Raw genomic sequence first — 21,015 nt, forward strand, 5'->3', positions numbered from 1 at the left:
CAGGACATTCCCTGTAATTGCAGCTCTGAGTTGCTGCAGGCCAGGCTGGGTCTGGAACTGAAAACAGGAGTCTGTCTCTCATGTACTCGCAGTACTGGGCCCAGGCAGTGTGGAAGAGGAAGATGCCTTTTTGAATTATTGGAATTCGGAGGGGACAAAGAGCTGGACTTGGGATCGTTAGGTGGAAGACTGAGACAAGGAGCCAAGGGAATGGGGGAGAGACTAGGGCTGGAGGATGGTGGAGGAAGATGAAAGCTCTGACTAAGATCTGAGGTAAGGTCTGAGACTGGGAGCCAGGGAAGGAAATGATGGCAGGACTCAGAGCCTCTGGGTTGGGTTGGGTTGGAGGGGCAATGAGATCAGATGATGATCCAGGGGAGGAGACTGGGACTGGCTAGGCAAGGACACTGGGAAGGGGAGATGGGTCTGAGGTGAGAAGTAACAGTGGGACTTGGATGAGAACCCTCTGGAGAGGAGACTGAGGCTGCTTAGATGAGAATAGGAGAATGCAAACGCGGAGCCCGGTTTGGGGAAGAGATAGGACTGGGACAGGTTGGAGGGATCTGGGCAGATAGGTTTAAGTTTGGAGGAATGGTCAGAAGAGCCATGCCTGCTAGAACAGACTACCCTCCAAGGCCTGGAATAGAACCCAAGATTCCTGAGTCTCACAATTCATCTGCTGGCAGCAAATATCTATGGAAACCCACTGACAAAATATGTCTCATTACCCTCTAAAGTGTTGGTCTACCTAGAGGATGACAAGCTGCTACAGCTATCACTTACTCTGTTCTCTCAAGTGGCAGAGATCTGTGTGTGAACCTAAGATTCCAACCCTGCTGATGACCCATGTGGGTATCAATATGATTCCACACGATGGAATTTCTGCTTTTTCCAGTTTGCTTAAAAAATAAATCTAGGAAATTGCACATAGATTTTATATTAAAAGAACATTATTAAGGTTGCAAAGTCAAGCACTCAAAAGTTAGGAAATACCAGAGTTAAGGTTGTGTGTGCAATTTAAATTTAGCTTCCTTGGTCATTCTGCTGATGCTTGGTACTGCTGCAATTGTAATAGCAGAACTGCATCAGCCACTGAATCTTGATCTCCTTTCTATGGCGGGGCTACCATTATTTGTATTTGGTCATTCTGCAGATATAAAGAGATTACTTTCACTAGACTTAATTGCAATTAAATTTTATTTTTTAAATTAAAACAGCAGCATTTTAAAATTTTAATTTCCTGTATTTTAATCATGTTAAACGGCTGTATATGCAGAATGATGAACAGTATATTAAGCGATGAATTTTCAAAACAGCAGACCCGGTTCAATTTGCACCAACAAAATTTGCAGCCACACCTGGCTCCTGAAACTCAATTAAGGACAATTTGCATTTGTAAAACTTCACTGTGGGAGTATATCAAGTAATTAGATGGAGAAGGAACTCTGATCTGTGCCCAAATTAACATTTAGGGTATAAATTGCACCTCCACCAAGTCCTCTGAAAATGTATCACTAATTTTAATATAAATATTACTCAATTATATCATGGAATCAGCCAGCAAAGTACCCTCAGAGAACCTGCTTCAATATAGGCCAGAGAGACCTTTTGACCATACATCCTTAGTTGTCTTCTACAACCCCACACTGGAACCCTTACAGGGTATCATTAAACATTTGCAAGCCATACCTGCAGACATATCTCCATTGATATGATGATCAATGCCCCCCACAACACACTTTCCAGGATCCCTGGATCCTACACATGCCTATAACAACAGGTGGTATACCTTATCCAGGGCATTAAATGCCCCAACAACAATTATATGGGTGAAATGAGACAATCACTATACTCTCAAATGAACTCACACATAAATGATAAGACAAAAACACCATATGACACATGAGCAAACACTTCTCCCAAAACAAGCACTCCATATCTCAGTTCTCATTCTCAAAGCAAACCTGCACAACCCCTTCCAACGATGAGAGTTAGAGTTTAAATTCATAACTTTATTAGACACTAAAAATCATACACTCAATAAAGACATTTATTATTTATAGCTCACTACAACAACCTATAACACACTAACCCTCTTTTGTCCTATGACTGCCGAGGTTTTAACTGCCTGCTTCACCTTGAATGGTCTCTTTCAACAAGTGAACTCCTTATGCAAAACCAGTGGCTCTCAACCTTTCCCGACTACTGTACCCCTTTCAGGAGGCTGATTGGTCTTGTGTACCTCCCAGTTTCACCTCACTTAAAAACTACTTGCTTACAAAATCAGACATAAAAATACAAAGTGTCACAGCACACTAGTACTGAAAAGGTGCTTAGTTCTTCATTTTTACCGGATAGTTATAAAATAAATCAATTGGAATATAAATATTGTACTTACATTTCAGTGTATAGTATATAGAGCAGTATAAACAAGTAATTGTCTATATGAAATTTTAGTTTGTACAGACTTCACTAGTGCTTTTTATGTAGCCTATTGTAAAAATTAGGCAAATATCTGGATGAGTTGATGTACCCTCTGGAAGACCTCTGCATACCCCCAGAGGTACACATTCCCCTGGTTGATAACCACTGTGCTAAACAATCTGATCTGTCTTGTATTTAGCTGTGACACTCTGAGTACCTTTCCCAAACTTGAGAAGAGCTCTGTGTAAGCTTGAACCCTCATATCTTTCACCAACAAAAGTTGGTCCAATAAAAGATATTACCTCACCCACCTTATTATTCAATTAGTCACATTGTTTTTTCTTTCCTAAAAACATCAATCTTACAAAAAAGATTTACATTACTGTCTCTTAAAAGGAAAGAAAAATATGAACAAAGAGGGGAAAAGCTGCTATACTTGCACTCTCAGTAAAAATCTGTTTCCACTGGGGAAATAAATCAGCCTTTTGTAAGAATGATTTTCACCAGACCACAGAGTGTTAAGTATAAAATAGAAGTATATTAGCTTTGCTATGAGACCCACAGCAGAATTAACATGTTGAGCAGAGAGAACCAACCCCACCCCCACCCCTTCCAAATAAAACACATGAGGTAAAGAACTGCATTTGGGGGATTACAAAGATGTTCATTTTAGACCTAATATTGTTCAGTATTCCTTGGAAACTGCCTGAGTAAAGGGTTTGTAAAAATAAAGATTTGAGGATTTGACTTGTTGGAAACCAAAGTGACAGCTAAAAATCTCCGTTTCTGAGTATTTTAATGCAAAACTAATCTATCCAAGAATGTTAGCAAAATACTAACTAGTGCCAACATTTATGCAAAATGATTCTGAGGGACAAATAAAGTTTTACTCAGCTCTTGTATGAAAGCTTGCTTTTGTATGTTAAAACAGCTGCATACAGAAGGGAAATATTTGCTTGCCAGTAATGTCTATATGTTTATGTGAAATGTCAATAGTTAGTCAAATTTATACTAAAACGAAAGGGCAGTTCATTTGCTATTGCTTGAAATGCCTAAAAACAAGTTTATCTTTTTGAAAAAAATACTCTTCTCACAAAGGAGGTAAAGTACATGGTAAAAACTCACCAATCTGAAATTCAGTCCAAAATTGGCATATACATGGCTATTTGTTTCTACATGTATATATGGCATCTGCAGAAGCTGCTGAGTTAGCTTTGCATTTTTTTACTGCTTTTCTTTGTTAGTATTAAGCTTCCAAACCTTTTTTTTGGTTGTTCCTATGTATGTGACATTTCTAGCTGCTCTTGTTATAACCTTATCTCATGCTGTATGCTTTGTACAAGAACCTGATTGTCTTGGCTTTTTCCATTCTTTGCTTCATTAATGCCCTCCCTTTTCAGATGTTTTGGGTATGTATATAAGCTTGCAAATTATGTTTCCTGCTGTTTTTGTGTTCTATGATTTAGTGTGCATTACAAAACCACTGTTTCCAATAACTGGTTTTACAATGGTAGACAGAAGTCTTAGCTGTATTATGCACTGATTTTTTTCTTGGGGATGTCATTTTCTTTCTTCATTTAAAAATGTTAAAAATAAAGGTGAGGGTGACACGTGAACTATAAGGGTTAGATTTTCAAATGTAGGTGTCTAGATTGTATGCACAAGATCTGCATACACTAGTTCAAACTGTAGAATGTTCATGTAAAAAATACAGTTCTGAATATGATTAATTGATCGCACATATGATTGTGAACCCATTTATCTGATTTGCAACAACCTGTCTGTGCTTATATGCACACAATTTGCATTTATAATTTAAGTGCCTAACTGAAAATTTGACCCTAGAAACTTTATAGAATTCCTTGGTATTTTTGCTAGTATCCCATAGATTGTATTCTAAAGAGTGAAACATAAATGCTTATAGAAGCATAAAATGAAACTATTAGGGAAAGTCAGTCCAAAATTCAACCACCAGTTTTTTAATCGATATGCAAAGCCAACAGAATGATTTGAACAGTCATAGCCATTAAATTCTTTGCAATTATGCTATTGGAAGAAGATGTTGGTGTGGTATTCAATGTGTTTAATAATTTAATTATGGCCTCTTTATATGGTTTCTGTTCCAAAATAAATGCTTCACTGCTCTTAAAATAAATTTAAAGCAAAATGAAAAAGGAATGTTGGATGTCCAACACACTCACAAAGCACCTTGGCCTAGCTATTGAGTGCATGTAATAGGGACTGGAAAACAGGATTTAAGGCTTGTCTGCACTCAAAATGCTACAGCAACACAGCTGCAGCTGCACCACTGTAGGGCTTCAGTGTAGACACTGCCTATACCAATGTGAAGGATTCTCCTGTTGGTGAGAAACAGTCGCTAGATGAACAGAAAACATTTGTAAACCTAGTGCTGTCTACATGGGGACTTAGGTCAGCTTAACTATGCCACTCTGTGGTGTGGATTTTTCACATCCCTGAGTAGCACAGTTAAGATGACCTAATTCTCTAGTGTATCATAGCATATCAGGGTTGGAAGGGACCTCAGGAGGTCATCTAGTCCAACCCCCTGCTCAAAGCAAGGCCAATCCCCAGACAGATTTATGCCCCAGATCCCTAAATGGCCCCCTCAAGAATTGAACTCACAATCGTGGGTTTAGCAGGCCAATGTTCAAACCACTGAGCTATTCCTCCCCCCCTTAATGTAGGCCAGACATTAGACAGAAAATATATTTTGGTTTCAAGCTACAAAAGTTTTCTGATAGTCCAGAGAAAAAACATGGCTTTAAAGGTGGGAAAATACCATCTCCTTTTAAATTAAGACTTTTTGAAAGATATTGGCCCAGATCCTAAATAGTAGCCAAGGAACTCTCAGCATAACTCAGATTTTGAGGGTACTCTCCCAATTCTAGGGCTGCCTTAAGCCAGAAGAATGCTCTTACCTCTAGCAGTTTTCCCAAGGAGCCAATCTGGCAGCCAGAAATTGCTGAGGTATAACAAAGCCCTGACCACAATCCTGGAGAGGAGAGAGAGCTTAGAGATCTCTAAGTCCTGGAATCTCTAAATTTCTAGCCCCCACTCAACATCAGAATCCCCAAGTCTCCCATTAAGCTGCACCAAGCACAGCTCAGGATCAGGATCTGCGTATAAGTGTTACTTGTGTGCACATATTAAAGTCAGAACATGGGTGAGTTAGGGTTGAACACACAACTTTTGAGTATTTAACTCTACAGATTTAATAACATCATTATTTTGAATATAATTTCATGGTGGGGGTTTGTTTTTTTCAAGAAAAAGGGGAGGAAGTTGGACAAGAAGAAATGTACCCAGTTCAGTAAGTTACAGACACCAGACAGCAACATATCACTCAACTTTCTGTTAGTACTAGAGTCCAAGTCTATATTCACGTAGCAGTCTTTTTACATCTAAAAGAGGTATGGTGGCACCATACCTTTTAATTTTAAACATCAGTAATTTTAAAACAACAAATCAATTTTTTTTCATTTAAGTTATATATTTTAGGTCTCAGTGAGATCTACATATCAAGCTACATTTGAAGGAAAATCAGATCAAAGTTTTACAATTATGAATATTCATATTTGGCCAATTTAAAAAATATATACATGACTATAACAACATATGCATTACAGTACAGTAACTCCTCACTTAAAGTCGTCCTGGTTAACGTTGTTTTGTTGTTACGTTGCTGATCAATTAGGGAACATGCTTGTTTAAAGTTGTGTAATGCTCCCTTCTAACATTTGGCAGTCGCCTGCTTTGTCCACTGCTTGCAGGAAGAGCAGCCTGTTGCAGCTAGCTGGTGGGGGCTTGGAACCAGGGTGGACTGGCAGCCCCCCTGTCAGCTCCCCGCTCCCCTAAGTTCCCTTTGCAGCAGCTGCCCAGCAGGCTATCAATTGCTGTCCCTCCCACTGCCATGTGCTGCTCCTGCCCTCTGCCTTAGAGCTGCTCCCCGAGACTCCTGCTTGCTGTGCAGGGGGGAGGGGAAAAAGAGAGGGGTTAATGTCAGGGTGTCCCCCTCTCCCCTGCTCCTGCACCCCGCTTACCCCATCTTCCATAGAGCAGGGGGGACACACAACAGGGCTCAAGATGGAGGAAGCTTGCTGGCAGCAGCTGTGGTCTTAGCAAGCTGATCTAATTAACAAGGCAGTGTACTTAAGAGTAGGGTCAGCATACTTAAAGGGGAAATGCACATCTCTCTCTTCCACACATCTGTCTTGTCTGCGGTGCTGTCTCCCCTCCCTCCATTCCTGCTGCCTTGTAGAGTTAACCCTTGAGGGCTCAGCCAATTGCTAGTTCATCATTTAGCAGTAAGTCATTCCCTGGGAAATATCCCACCCTCTGACTCTTCCACCTCAACCAAGCTTCACAATCATCATTACTGTGTGCCAGTATTAAATTGTTTGTTTAAAACTTATACTGTGTGTGTGTGTGTGTGTGTAGGTTTTTGTCTGGTGAAAAAAATTTCCCTGGATGCTAACCCCCTCATTTACATTAATTTTTATGGGGAAATTGGATTCGCTTAACATCGTTTCACTTAAAGTTGCATTTTTCAGGAACATAACTACAACGTTAAGTGAGGAGTTACTGTACACCTTTCTAAATGCCCACTCCAGTAGTTAAACTGAAAGCTTGTCCAGCTATATAGTGTAACTGTTTGAGAGCCAGAATCTGCTACCTTTACTCATGTTGAACCTCACTCAATGGGACTGTTTGTGGAATAAGGTATAACTGGAGGTGAGTAAGGATATCACCATCTGGCCTGTGATGAATAATTTACAAAAACTTCCTCACTTTCCTTACTGCTTCTAGGTAACATGCTTGATCATTGTGTTTAAACATTAAAGTTTGTGTTTTAGCCACGCAAATACTGTAATGATATGGTATAAGTACTTTCAAAGTGATGACTACTTACAGAAAATAAGTAGCCACTTATTTAGGTGCCTAGATATGGATTTCTGAGCCTAATTTTAGGTGTCCATGTTTCTATATTAATCCACTGTTTTTAGGGTTTGCTAAACTAGACTATTAACATTCACTTGGGTTCATACTAGGATGTACTGCTAGTTTTAAAGTTATAGATATTCCAGTTATACCTGACTGTTTAAAAAGTCATTTTAATAGGACAATTTTAGTAAAATTTACTGTCTCTGAAACTGATTTGCTATTCAGGGCCGCCCAGAGGATTCAGGGGGCCTGGGGCAAAGTGGGGGAGCTGCGGCGCTTGTACTTACCCGGCAGCGGTCTGGGTCTTTGGTAGCATTTCGGCTGTGGGGGGGCCCTTCAGTTGCTCCGCCTCTTTGGCACTGAAGGGCCCCCCGCTGCTGAAATGCTGCTGAAGACCCGGACTGCCGCCGGGCCAGGGCTCACGGGGCCCCTGCAGAGCCCGGGGCCTGGGCAAATTGCCCCACTTGCTCACCCCCCCCCCACTCCCCCCCGTGCGGCCCTGTTGCTGTTTAGTCAGTACACGTGTTGAACAAAAGTCAAATGGTCATCTCTCCCCTTTTTTTCTGTATAGGTTGCTACTCTTCTCAATAAATGCTATCAATATGGTGCAGCAACCATTTTTCTAAGCCACACTCTGGCTAGGCCTAGTTTGATTGTGGTCTTTCCCCAGTAGAATGCTAGCTTTTAATTGTTTTCATAATTCATTAGAAACCAATGGCCTTGATTCTCTCTGTTATACTGTTGTAAATCAAGGAGTAACTCGTTTGAAGTCAGTATGGTTACACGGTGTAAAACCTGTGTGAGAGCAGAATCAGGCTTCCAGTGTCTCCTCTCTTTCTGAGTCAATTTGAAAAATATTATTGTTGAAAGTCACTTGTATGAGATGTTACTGATCATTCTAACATGACATTTATGCTTGCGCATAAGCTATGAGTCTGTTCATACTGTTTTCTCTGCAGTATAAACAGCATTGGTAAAATGTGAATGTTTTTTTCCAGAAAAATAGGGCTGGTTTGATTGTATAGCTGATGAAGTTAGGATAGTAACTTAAAGACCTGATGCTTCTAAAAGAGAGTATTATTAATATCAGCAGAAGACAAAAATGATAATAGTTAAAAAATATGTCAACAGTTAGTAAGTCAGAAAATATAAATGGAATGGTTGCAAGAGAAAGGTCAAATAGAGTCTGGTATTTGGATGTTGGATGATTTATGGTTGGTTACTGTAAATTGACATTTAAACACGCATACACCAATATGGTCAAAATAGCCCTATTCTTTCTGTCATTGGTTAATTCTTGGCAACACATGCCATCCTTTGTTGTTGTTGCTGAAAATCAAAATACTGTGTTTCACCTAAAAAACAGCTTTAGGTTTGTAATTCAAAATTCATGGCCCAGATCCTGCACAGTGGTAAGATCACTTGGGATATATTTACACAGCAGTGGGGAAGTTAATTCTCAGCTCAGGTAGAAATACACATGCTAACTTTGCTGGAGTTAGCACTCTACAAATAGCAGTGTGGCCACAGCAGCTCAAGCTAGCTGCCTGATACATGCCCAGTGGTTGGGTGAGCTTGTATTTAGGAAGCAAACCTGAGCTGCCTCTGTTTCTACTGTGGCCACACCTTTATTTTTAGCATAATAGCTTGAGCCAAGCTAATGCATGTAAGTCTACCTGAGCTGGGACTTACACCTCCCAGCTGCTGTGTAGACGTACCCTTTATGCCCACTCCCTTCACAGAGGAGCCTGAGAGCTGCTCTTGCCATCCACAGAAGGATCTTCCTGAAACATAGTGCCAGTGTAGCAACTACTATGTCAACCCCCTTCATGGTGCAAGTGTAGTGGCATTACTGGGACTTCCTTACATGCCCAAAATACTCCTGGCTGCCGTATTGGCCTCTTGGGGCTGTTAGCAGCCAAAGTAATTAAGTGCAGATTTCAAGGACTTATTCAGACTTATGGGAATGCAGTGGTTACCTTTGCACCCCCTTCCATATCTGAATCCATACATTTAAACTGTCTTTAATAATTCCTTTTTTTCCTATTACTTTTGCTGGATTTTCTACTTTGTGTCAGTATATAAAAAAATGGCTCAAAGGTTTTGATTATCTTTTTTGAAGTAGAGGTAAAGCTTATGAAATAAGAAGAGGGAGAGACAAAAGTCTCTCATGCTGGAGTTAAGGCTATATGCACAAGTACATAACCTCACATAATGTGGCTTTGAAATCCCCTAGTTAAAAGCCAGAGACAAATTTTTCAGATATGGATTCTTAAATGTAGGAATTTAAATCTATTTTAGACACATAAATAGCTGGCCTGATGTTCAGAGGTGTTGAGCGAATGCAGATCCCATTGACTTCAGTGGGAGTGGTGGAAGCCCAGAACCTCTGAAAATAATGCCAATTGCATAGATATCTAAATATATACTTAGGTGTCTAGTTGTCAGTACTCAGCTGAAATTTTTGGCCCAAGTGTTATCAAGAGTTACAGAGCACCCACACTCATAAGAAAACAGCAGCCATCCTGTTCAGACTGTGAAATCAGCAGAGCCTCAGGTCTTGTTTCCAAAATGTTAAGATTTCAGAAAGTCCCTTTATAGACTCCAGGACTAATTTAATTTCTCTTTTGGGAGAGATCATTCTAGCTCCAAGGACACTGAGCAGATCCTCAACTGGTATAAATCTTCATACAGACAAAGGGGCTAAACCAATTTGCACTAGCCAGGGTCCTAGCCTACTATCTTCTTGAAGCATTTTCCCTTTGGAGCATCACTATTTACTAAGTAGCTAGGGAAGCCTTAACTTCATTCCACTGTGTAATTGTTTTTCTCATAATCAGAAACCTGCTTTGAAGCCTTTGTTTTTGAAGCATTTTCAGTTAAGAATGAAGCGGATGTCAGAAAATCTTTGATATCTCACTCTTTGAAATAATTTTTAAGAAGGTGGCATGTGGTGGCAAAGGAAGTTTCCATTATTCTGGCTCTAAAGTCAATGTGATTCCTTTCAGACATATGGATTATGCTGTTCTCAAGGCCATGTGGCCTTCACTAGTTGGGCCTTTTCAGAGTGCATGTGAATTTTTCTTTTAGGACATTAGCCCTTTTCATATATCAAAAGTTGATGAAATCTGATTCTGATGGAATCTTGAAAAGAATAGAAATATACATCACACAAAAGGTCTAATATTGGCAGGTGCAAGTAGTAGTAATTTCTTATAATATAATTGTTTCTGAACATGCTGGTTGACACCAAGAAGAATTTTGGTGGGGTCTGGAATTAGCATATGACACTTCAGCTAGTTTGAGGGTTTCAAGTCAGGTTGTTTTTGTCTCTGATATGGTACTTTTTCACTTGTTCAACAGCCCATGAGCTATACTATATTTGATAGTAATTATTTCACAATTTTGTTGTTTTATCACTTTTCTGGTGTTGCTGATGAACATATAGCCATGAACAGATGAATTCCATGCATCAGCTGAACTACAACACTCATGTAGGTTGGATTTAGCAGCTCCCTGATGCTATTATGGATTGTGGCCTGTATTAGTTACCATTGAAATGCTGTGCATATTTTCCACACGTTTGAAGGAGGATTCCATTTTCCCACCCCAACACCTGTGTAGTTCTCTTAAACAAAGCTCTTTTACTGGAGCTTTGCACAAGAGACCACAAATTCTATTTTGATTAATTTGTTGAGTAACTAGAGAAGTGAAGGACTATCCTGTTCCACAGCGATCATGGGTCCTTTGCCCACTCCAGGGTAAACTGTTGTAATAGACTATTTAAATTCTACTTGAAGTCCACTTGGAAGGTTCTGACTGGAGCAAGCCGCTTGCTTGGGGTGCCTAATCACTGCAGGGTGCGGATGCTGGGACTGTTGAAGAGACAGTCTAACTGTACATTCTGCTAAATACTCAAAATTGACTGAGAGACTTGTGGTGTCAGTTCTTGGAGTTGATCTCACCTGTGTGTGGAGGTGGTGTTTGAGGGCTCCCGTCTTTGAAATTTGCTCTCCTTTGGTGCCCTCTACAGCCAGTATCTATCAGGCTTTAGGGCAAAATATAAGGCTCATTTATTTTCTTTAGCATTTGATTGACAAGTTTTGTTTTTGTCTTATATGATTTATTTATGTTTTTGAGTGTTGTAATAGCTGGGCTATATGTTCATCATGGTAACACTCATGGTAGCTTGAGCTTTATTTATACCTCCCATTCTGAGTGGCTAATACAATTTATGTGAGTTCATTTTTATAACCTTGCTGCCATAGTTTCTCAGTACATCAGAGGAGACATTTTATTAATACTTCATTTTCATGGAAGGGAAAATTACTAACCTATAATTCTGCTTTTTTTTTTGAAGATACTACTCTGACAGTATTTTCTCTTCTGAGTCTCAGATCTCTAATCTAAGACATGTGGGACTCCTGTAATTCCTGAAGTATTTTGGTTGCTGTAACAATGCTGGCTTCGGTGGGACCCAACTGAGAGTACCGATTCAGGACAAATTGCTTAAAGCAGGGCAGTTACAGCCCAAGGCTGGGGTTCCTTTGCACACCAAGGCAAACCAAACCAGCCAAACAGAAGTGGTGGAATCTCCTTCCTTAAAGGTTTTTAAGGTCAGGCTTGACAAAACCCTGGCTGGGATGATTTAGTTGGGGATTGGTCCTTCTTTGAGCAGGGGGTTGGACTAGATGAACCTCCTGAGGTCCCTTACAACTCTGATAGTCTATGATTCTATGACTTTGGTTTTACCCCACTGCTTATCCAGCAGTTATACAAGCAATTTCCTTAGACACTCCAGTTTCCCAGTATCACCACCAGTGCCACTCATTATGGGGATGAATAGTTATGAAAACCAATACCCCAGTAAAAGAAAAAGGTTCTCCCAATCCCAAAGGACCAAGCCTCAGACCCAGGTCAATATACAAGTCAGCTCTTACCCACAAATCACGCTGTTGCCAATCTTTTATAATCTAAAATCTAAAGGTTTATTCATAAAAGGAAAAAGATATAGATGAGACCTAGAATTGGTTTAAACTGAATTAATTACATATAGTAATGGCAAAGTTCTTGGTTCAGACTTGTAGCAATGATGGAATAAACTGCAGGTTCAAATCAAGTCTCTGGAGTACATCCACAGCTGGGATGGGTCATTCAGTCCTTTGTTCAGAGTTTCAGTTTGTATGAAGGTTCCTCCAGAAGTAAGAAGCAGGACTGAAGACAAGATGGAGGAGCTGCAGCAGCCTTTTATAGTCTCTTGCCATGTGGCCTTTCTTTCTTTGTTCCAAAGACAAGCTATCCAGCACACGGCATGAAAAAACCTTAGAGTTCTGTCCATAGGCATGTCCCTGCATGCCTTGCTGAGTCACAAGGTGTATCTGCCTTCTCTCAATGGGTCAATTGTATAGCTAATGGTCCTTAATGGGCCATCAAGCAGGCTAGGCATTGCTGACACTAAATTGTCTGGGGTATCACCCAGAAGCATAGCATAAGTTTGAAATACAGACAGCGTAGAGCCAATACTTATAACTTTAAATACAAAAATGATACATGCACAGATAGCATAATCATAAACAGCAAATCATAACCTTTCCATAGACACCTTACACAACAACCTTTGTAGAATATTTGCTGCAAATATGTAACAGTGGTTGCAACAATGATCTATAGAGTCACAGCTTATATCAGTAACATCACAGTTGCTAATGGCAGTAGTAAGCAATTCCTAAGAGCAAACCATCTCTCCCTTTTGGCAGTCATACACCAACTTTTGGGCTTATCTGCTGCACTTGGAGACTTTGGTCAAAACACTGAGGCTTTGGCTACACTTGCATTTCAAAGCGCTGCCGCGGCAGCGCTGCCGCGGCAGCGCTTTGAAGCGCTAAGTGTAATCAAAGCACCAGCGCTGGGAGAAAACTCTCCCAGCGCTGTCCGTACTCCACTTCCCTGTGGGGAATAACGGACAGCGCTGGGAGCGCGGCTCCCAGCGCTGGGGCTTTGACTACACTGGGGCTTTGCAGCGCCGCAATTTGCAGCGCTGCAGAGGGTGTGTTTTCACACCCTGCTGCGGCGCTGCAAATTTGTAAGTGTAGCCAAGCCCTGAGAGAAGATGAGTGAGCATACTGTTGGAAGCAGAATTACAAGTCAGTAATTTACAAGAATCCTTCAGAGAAGGAGAATTGCAACTCAGTAATTTCCCCTTCTTGAGAGAGAATAAAGCTGAAATGGAGTAATAATAAAACCATGGTCAGCCAAGAAGAGAGGACTTTTATTCAAATAATGGTTTGGAAAGATACACCATTAAAATATCAGATGCAACACAGGTAATCTAAAAGATGAGAGCAAAGGGAAAAGATTAAAATAAAATTGGCCAATTTAAATACACATTCCAAAAGGAAGAAATGGAGGAGTGGGGAGTTTGGACTCCCCTGCTGGAAAACTGTTCTACAGCATGCAGATCAACATTAGTTTCACTCCTAAAAGCTAAAGCAAAGCATTCTAACTATGTGAGGATACAGAGTGAGGACTATGTGACTGCCTTGTAGAAATCTAAGAGAAACATTTCTGAGACAGGCAGTGGAGGCTGCCTGCCTAGCTCTGATCAAATACACCTTCACATGGCCAACCAGGTGATAGCAATTAAAAATGCAATCCAGTAATGATTTACTCATGGCCCTCATAGAAATAGTGGTATGTAGTGAATAATAACAAAACAAAAAGTTTGATGGACTTTCTAAGGCCTTTAGACTGCTTGAGAAGGGCCTCCCTAGGATGGGCATGGAAAACATGTTGGCAGGATAATAGGCTTGTTAAGGTAGAACTCTGTCACCATCTTGGAGTGGAATTCTTGATGTGTTTGAAACATCACCATTTCCATATCAAACTTGGTATAAAGTGGATCAGTCAGTAGAACCTGAGGTGTATTCACTCTGAGTTGAAGTCACTGCCACCAGGAAAATGAAATTCTTTGTAAGAAACATGCAATCATGCAGTACTTAATTTGTAATGAAAAAGGTGCCAGGACTTAAGCCATTTTTTTTTTTTACTTTCATAACTGACGTGACAAGCCCAGAGGTGCTGGGGCATGAACTGCCAAACTTAGAGGTTCTGAGGCTCAGCCCTGGCAAGCCCTGGCACAAATTAAGCACTGTGAACTCATGGGTAATGAGTAGAGTTTTCATCATCTTTAGTCAGGACCCACATTAATGTCTCGTGGTACCAGGAGGGATTTGCAAAGCTCTCATGTGAACCTGAGGTTAGGCAGGCAGAAGAATTTTACTTGATTAGTTCATGATGGGCCAGACTAGCTGACAAATTAGCCTGAATGGAGTAAATTATCAAATTAGATTCAGTCAGGCACAGAAAGTAGCTAAAGAGTTTTTGTGCAGGAATGAAAAAGGCCCACTTGGGTCTTTTTGCACTAGGCTGCAAACCTCTTCTACTTGGCAACGCAAGTCCTTTGGATAGATAGTTTTTGAGAAGTCAGGAGGATGCAAGCCACCTGCTCATTAACGCCATACCTACAGATCTCTGCATGCTCAGGAGCCATGCTACCAAGGAGAGAGCTCCTGAACTGGGGTGAAACAAGGTGCCTTGACTCTCAATAAGAATCTGAGACCAGACATTCAGCCTGATGGGATCAGCTTTGGCATCTGCAGCAGAATTGGTAGCCATAATTCTCTGGGCCAGCATGAGGCAAGTAAAGATCATTGAGTCTCTTCCTCCTGTGCTTTGGCAGGACTGTGGCTACCAGAAATACTGATGGAAAGACATACTGAGTCTCTTCAGTTCATGGAAAATGCCTTGCTCATTCTTAATACTTTGAGCTGAAAGCATCTTGTTCCAAAGGGTGACAGAGATGCATCTCTGATGTCCCCAGCTGGAGGAAGATCCCAGTTCCCCCCTCTCTCATCTAGAGGCTGCTCATGCAGGTCCATCACAGATTAACTCACTCTATCTGCAGTCGTGTTTATCTTTCCTGCTAGATACGTGGCAATCAGTAATGGCAGGTATAGCAGAGGCGATTCTTACATTTGCAGGGCCTCCTGACATAGGAAGCATCATCTCGTGCCTCCCTGTTTGTTGATTTAAAACATTGTGGTCTGAGGGTCCCAGTTCAAATGGACAACTTTTTGGGAGACCAGGTCACTATGATTTGGATAGGTATGTTGGAAACCTATTCCTAAATAAAGATGGTCCCTTCATGGGCACTAGGCCAGGAGGCTCAAAGGTGATCTATCCTTCAGATGTGATGTGAGAGCCTGTGCTTATCTTGCTTTCATTGGAATCTCAGGCTAGGTCAACGCTTACATGTTGCTAGTATAGCAATGTTGATTAGTAATATTTTTTTAAAGATATTTCTATACTGGCAATATCCCCTAGTGTAGCTGAAGTTATATCAGCAAAAACATTTTGTTAGTATGGCTTATTTTGTTTAGGGAATGTATATAAGCTATACTGGCAAAAGCACTTCGTTGCTGGCATAAGCTACATCTATACTGGGAGGGTTTGCTGGTATAGCTATACTGGCAAACGTTTCCCTATTGTAGGCTAGGGCTCAGGGTCTACTAAAGTTCTCTGATGTGAGACTTGCCAAGATGCTGTAACTACTGCTAGTTACAGTCTTAAGAACCACCAAGTGTGGTATGGTCTGAGCTGTCACCTGCTGACTCACACTTTACCGTTCTGCCTCACAAGTGAAGTCTTGGATCTTCTCCTTAGATAGAAAGACTTTAATTGAGCAGTGATTAGCTGGGGTGCTCTGTACTTTGGTTGGCCGCTGGAAACAAATTGGGATTTTGAGTAATTTATGAACCCTAGTGACTCTAACAGTGACACACATTGATCTTTTGACACCCTCCAAAGTAATGTCCTTCAGTGCAGAATTATCCAAGTAAAGGAATGTGTGCACTCCTAGCCCATGCAGACTCGCTACATTTCCCAAAGCATTTAGTGACAACTCATACTGCTAACCCACCTCAAAAGGCAAACACAAATTTGATAACATAACACTATACTTTAATGTTTGGGAAGTCCCTTCGTGTTCATGTAAGCATCCACTAGTTTCTTACCCTTTTGGATTTGCCTTATTCTAGTTAGTTATCTTAAGATAGTGGTGTGGAATGAACACAGAATTAGAATCCCATTCCCATTTGAGTTATGATGTTGGCTCCAACATTGACTTCGTCTGTAGGTTAAGCAAATAATTTAGCCTCTGCCTCAGTTTCCCTGTCTGTGAAATAGCGATAATAATTAGAACTTGGCAGACAATAGTTGTTGTGTTTCTCAGAGGATTTTGCTATTTTGAAATTTGGTTTCGTTCAAAAAAAATTTGAAATTCTCCATGAAAAGGGATGGAGACCCAGCTCTGGAGCAGTCCTCCTAGGGGCTGCCTTGGAATCATGGACCTGTGAAGCCCTTGGTCTCCAGAAGCCTGCATATGGGCGAACTGGCAAGAAACCAGACAGGTTTCTGTCGGAAACCTGCTTGTTTCCATAGGAACTGCATTGAAAATGAATTATTTCCATGGAATGTTCTGATTCTGATGAATTGAGAAATTCCAATGAAAAACTATTTTGTCAGATTTTTTTCTGACCAGCTCTGATAATAATCCTTACCTACCTCAAGGGCTATTGGGGTGATTATTAGCATTATTTTGAATTGTTTATTTTTAAAGTACTTTACAAATATTGACCAACATTTTCAGACCTAGGGCCATATTACATATAGGACCCGATTTTGAGAGATGGTAAGCATTGATAACTCATATTGAAGCAAATAGAAATTATGGGTGCTTAGTACCTTATGAAAAACAAGTCTCTTTCAGGCACCGCAGTATAAATTTAATGCATAGCTTCAGGCACTTAGGTTTGAAAATTATGGTCATTAAGTATAATTAGAGTCTGCACTGCAATAACTTACAAATGAGGAATCCACTGAGATACTGTAGGAAAATTGAGGGATTCCTATTTCAAACAGGAGATCATAAGGCTGCATATACCTCTTTGCTATACACACAAACGGATTCAGTCTTATAATCATAGAATATCAGGGTTGGAAGGGACCTCAGGAGGTCATCTAGTCCAACACCCTGCTCAAAGCAGGACCAATCCCTAACTAAATTCTCAAATGGTCTCCTCAAGGATTGAACTCATAATGCTGCGTTTAGCAGGCCAATGCTCAAACCACTGAGCTATCCCTCCCACTGTATAGGAAAGTGTTAAAAGTGTTTCTGCATATTAGTAGTATACAGAAGCATGAAGGTGAGACTGGTAAAGAGTACGACCTTCAAAGAACATCAACTGTAGGCGGAATGTTCTTGCTAAAGATATGTTTGCTTCAGTAGAATGCCAGTGACATTAACAATTAACAGCTCCTGCCAATCTACTCATCTGTTGTGGGAGCTGCATGCCAATCTACCTCATTTTTACATTTGTTAGAATTAATTTCTGTTAAATATTTTCATAACTCTAATTTTCTACTTATCTGCAGCTGAAGTTCAGAGTGAAATTGAACGGATATTTGAATTAGCAAGGACATTGCAGCTGGTAGTACTTGATGCCGATACCATTAATCATCCAGCTCAACTAAGTAAAACCTCTCTGGCTCCCATTATAGTATATGTAAAGATTTCTTCTCCCAAGGTAACTATCTTACTGCTGTTAATTCTGTTTCAATCCACACATTCTTTGAGACCTGAGCCACAGGTACAAAGAGACACAGGTTCTCCACTGGATGTCATTGAAGATAAATGAATTGCACTTCTTAATTATTTCCCTGTGGATGGGAAGATACCATTAAAAGGATATCATCTCAATCAGTGGGTTACAAAATCACTTTTTTGCAAAAGAGAGAGAACTGTAGTTCTAATGGTTACTTAAGTTAGAACTAAGGGAAACAGTTCAGTTGTTTATTATTATTTACGTAATATTGCTTTACAGAGTGTCAACATTTTGTTAAAAACTTTGCAGAAATATGAGCTAAGATCCTTGTCCCAAAAACTTTATAATCCAAGTAGACAGTATAGAAATGAAGATAAGGGAGGAGATGTTATGAGCAGCAGGACTACTGGTCAGTACAGTTCTGCACACACAGTGTTTATTTCTGTAATTTTTGTTCAGTTTATTCTTAAGATGTTCAGTCATTTAATTTACCACCATTTCACTGTGTGAAGATGTCTACATTTATAGTCTTCTTGGAACAAGTACATCCTGAAGAGACGTTGGAAGGAGAAAGTGGAAGCCTGGCAAAATGGGTCTGGAAGAGCATTCTCAAGAGTCTCAGTATAAATGGCTACATGGAAGAAGGCACACATGAGTAGGAGGACCGGAAGGGGTCAGTTAGTGCAACTTGGGCAGAAAAGGAGGGAGAAAGGGAATAAAGAGAATGAGAGCAGAGAGGTAGGCAGGAGCGAGGTTGTTCAGGGCCTAAAAGGCAAGAGGCTCTGAAAGCCAGTGAATGAGAAATTATTAGATATGTTAAAAATTATACAACAAGAGTTACTTTTTTGAAGAGTACACAAATACATTGGGCCTAATCCTGCAAACAATCAAGTCCCTGGCAAATCTCCTATTGAACGTAATGGTTTGATCATATTCCCACTATCTGACTACTACTTGCTTCTGAATTCTTTCTTTTCCCATCAACTGTGTATTTAACTGTCTTATTTTCCACAGGTTTTACAGAGGCTAATAAAATCTCGAGGGAAATCTCAGGCTAAACACCTTAATGTTCAAATGGTGGCAGCTGATAAACTGGCTCAATGTCCTCCAGTGAGTTACTGTTGATGCATTACTGATGTGGATATGTAGACTCTCGTTCAAAGGGACTAAGTCTGTCCTTTGTTTCCAAGTAATAGGCTAATTGTGTAACATTTGTTGCTGCTTGCCACTATCTATTCATATTTCACTTGTCATTTTGTACAAAACTCCATTTGAGATCTCTGCATGGCATAATGGTCAAATATATTTCTTTTTCAGCAACATGATTAATCCTGGATATATATATATATTGGGCCACCAGTATTTTTACATGATGCATAGCTGAGGAACTGGATTACTTCAGTAACTCTTTATAGGTTATTGATCCAAAACTAAACTGATTTGGTTTATGACCAAAAGTTGCCTCTGGCAGTGTTCCCTCTAATTTTTCCCACACATGTGTGGAATGAATTTTGTTACGTTCAGCTATATGGGGGTGATGTGATACACATCACCTTCATATGCTGCACGTAACAAAATCCATGTGGTGGGAGTAGGGCCGACGGGTTCGGAAAGTAGGCGAGGACCCAGGGCTGAGGCAGAGAGTTGGAGTGCAGGTGTATGAGGGCACTGGTTGGGGGTGTGGATTCTGGGGTGGGGCCGGGAGAGGTGCGGCCTGAACCCAACCCAGCCACAGACCTGCCATGGCCAGGGAAGGGGCACCTATCCCATGGCCCCAGACCCAAAGCTGCTGCGGCAGGGAGAGGTGTCTCTCTCCCCAGCTCTCTCCCACCCAGCTCTCTCTCTCCACAGCAGCTCTGAGGCTGGGGCCGTGGGATAGGGGCCACACCTCCCCCAGCTGTAGCAGGTTGGGGGCCGGGCTGAGTTGGGGCCAGTGGAGAGGCGCCCCTCCTCCGTCCACAGCAGGTTGGGGGATGGTCTGAGTTGGGACCGGGGCAGGGGCGCCCCAGCCATGGCAGGTCTGGGCTGGGACTGGGTTCAAGCCGCCCCTCACCCAGCTGCAGCAGGTCCCAGCCAGGTGGGTTCCCTGAGTGCCTGTGCGGTGTTTAATAGGCTGCTGCGCAGCTTACAGGGAACTTAGATCTGAAGGTAGATTAGTGGTCTGCATAAAACGGTCGGTATAAAATGAATTGGTGGCTTCTTTGTAGTTCCAGCTGGGCATATGCCATCACAGTTGGCTTCACCTGCATTCACTTGGCATTCTTACTAATTTCAGCGGAGAAGTGTATGAGATCATTCTATTGATTTGCACTGTATCCTTGGGCAAGTCATGCAAACACTCAGTTTCTCCATATTTAAAATGAAGATGATAATATCTTGCTCAGCTACTCACTATTACGGCTGACCAAATAATTGATTTTTCTGATTCAGGGACCAAAACAAAAAATCTGAAAAAACAAATCCTCAGTTCAGTTCAAACCAAAACAGACCCTTTTGGGGGGGGGGGGGGGGGGGGGGGGGGGGGGGGGGACACGACAGGGTTTGCCGAAACAAAAAAACAAAGAAAGTGCTTCAGGTTGAACAAAATGTTTTTGATTTTATGTTTCATTTCAGGCCATTTTCAGGTGTTCAAGTTGGCTCTGTATATCCCCATTTACAGGTATTGTGCCACTTTGTGGTACCTAATGGTAGAACCATCTCGAAGGTGTGTCCATTATAGTGCCCAAGTGGCCTCTCCTGCCCCTCCCGTCAGCATCTCCAATTGTTCTGAGGGCGAGGCTCAATAAGGGGACACAGTGCTCTCTACCACCTCAGTTCCTTCCAGTCACTATGCCAGATGGACACAAACTGCTCTAGTCCATTCAGATCTGGGGTTTTCTCCACTTCTTAGTGTCTTTATACTTGTTTAGTATAGTTAGTTAAGTTAATTAGTAGTTAGTTCTGGGTTACAGTGGAGCTGAATTAAAAA

At 41.1% G+C, this 21,015-nt stretch overlaps 1 protein-coding gene across 14 annotated transcripts in view; it reads left to right on the plus strand.

Moving 5' to 3' along the window:
* The window catches only part of CACNB2 (calcium voltage-gated channel auxiliary subunit beta 2), a 426,320-nt gene that overhangs the window by 393,637 nt on the left and 11,668 nt on the right, over positions 1-21,015 (plus strand). For all 14 annotated transcript variants that reach the window (XM_045003347.1, XM_045003334.1, XM_045003337.1 and 11 more), the window contains 2 exons: positions 17,878-18,029; positions 19,062-19,157. In XM_045003347.1, the coding sequence (XP_044859282.1) occupies positions 17,878-18,029; positions 19,062-19,157 (248 nt within the window). The remainder of the gene's footprint in view (positions 1-17,877; positions 18,030-19,061; positions 19,158-21,015) is intronic.

The sequence above is a fragment of the Mauremys mutica genome, chromosome 2 (assembly GCF_020497125.1).
Source record: "Mauremys mutica isolate MM-2020 ecotype Southern chromosome 2, ASM2049712v1, whole genome shotgun sequence".
In the NCBI taxonomy this organism is placed as follows: Eukaryota; Metazoa; Chordata; order Testudines; family Geoemydidae; genus Mauremys; species Mauremys mutica.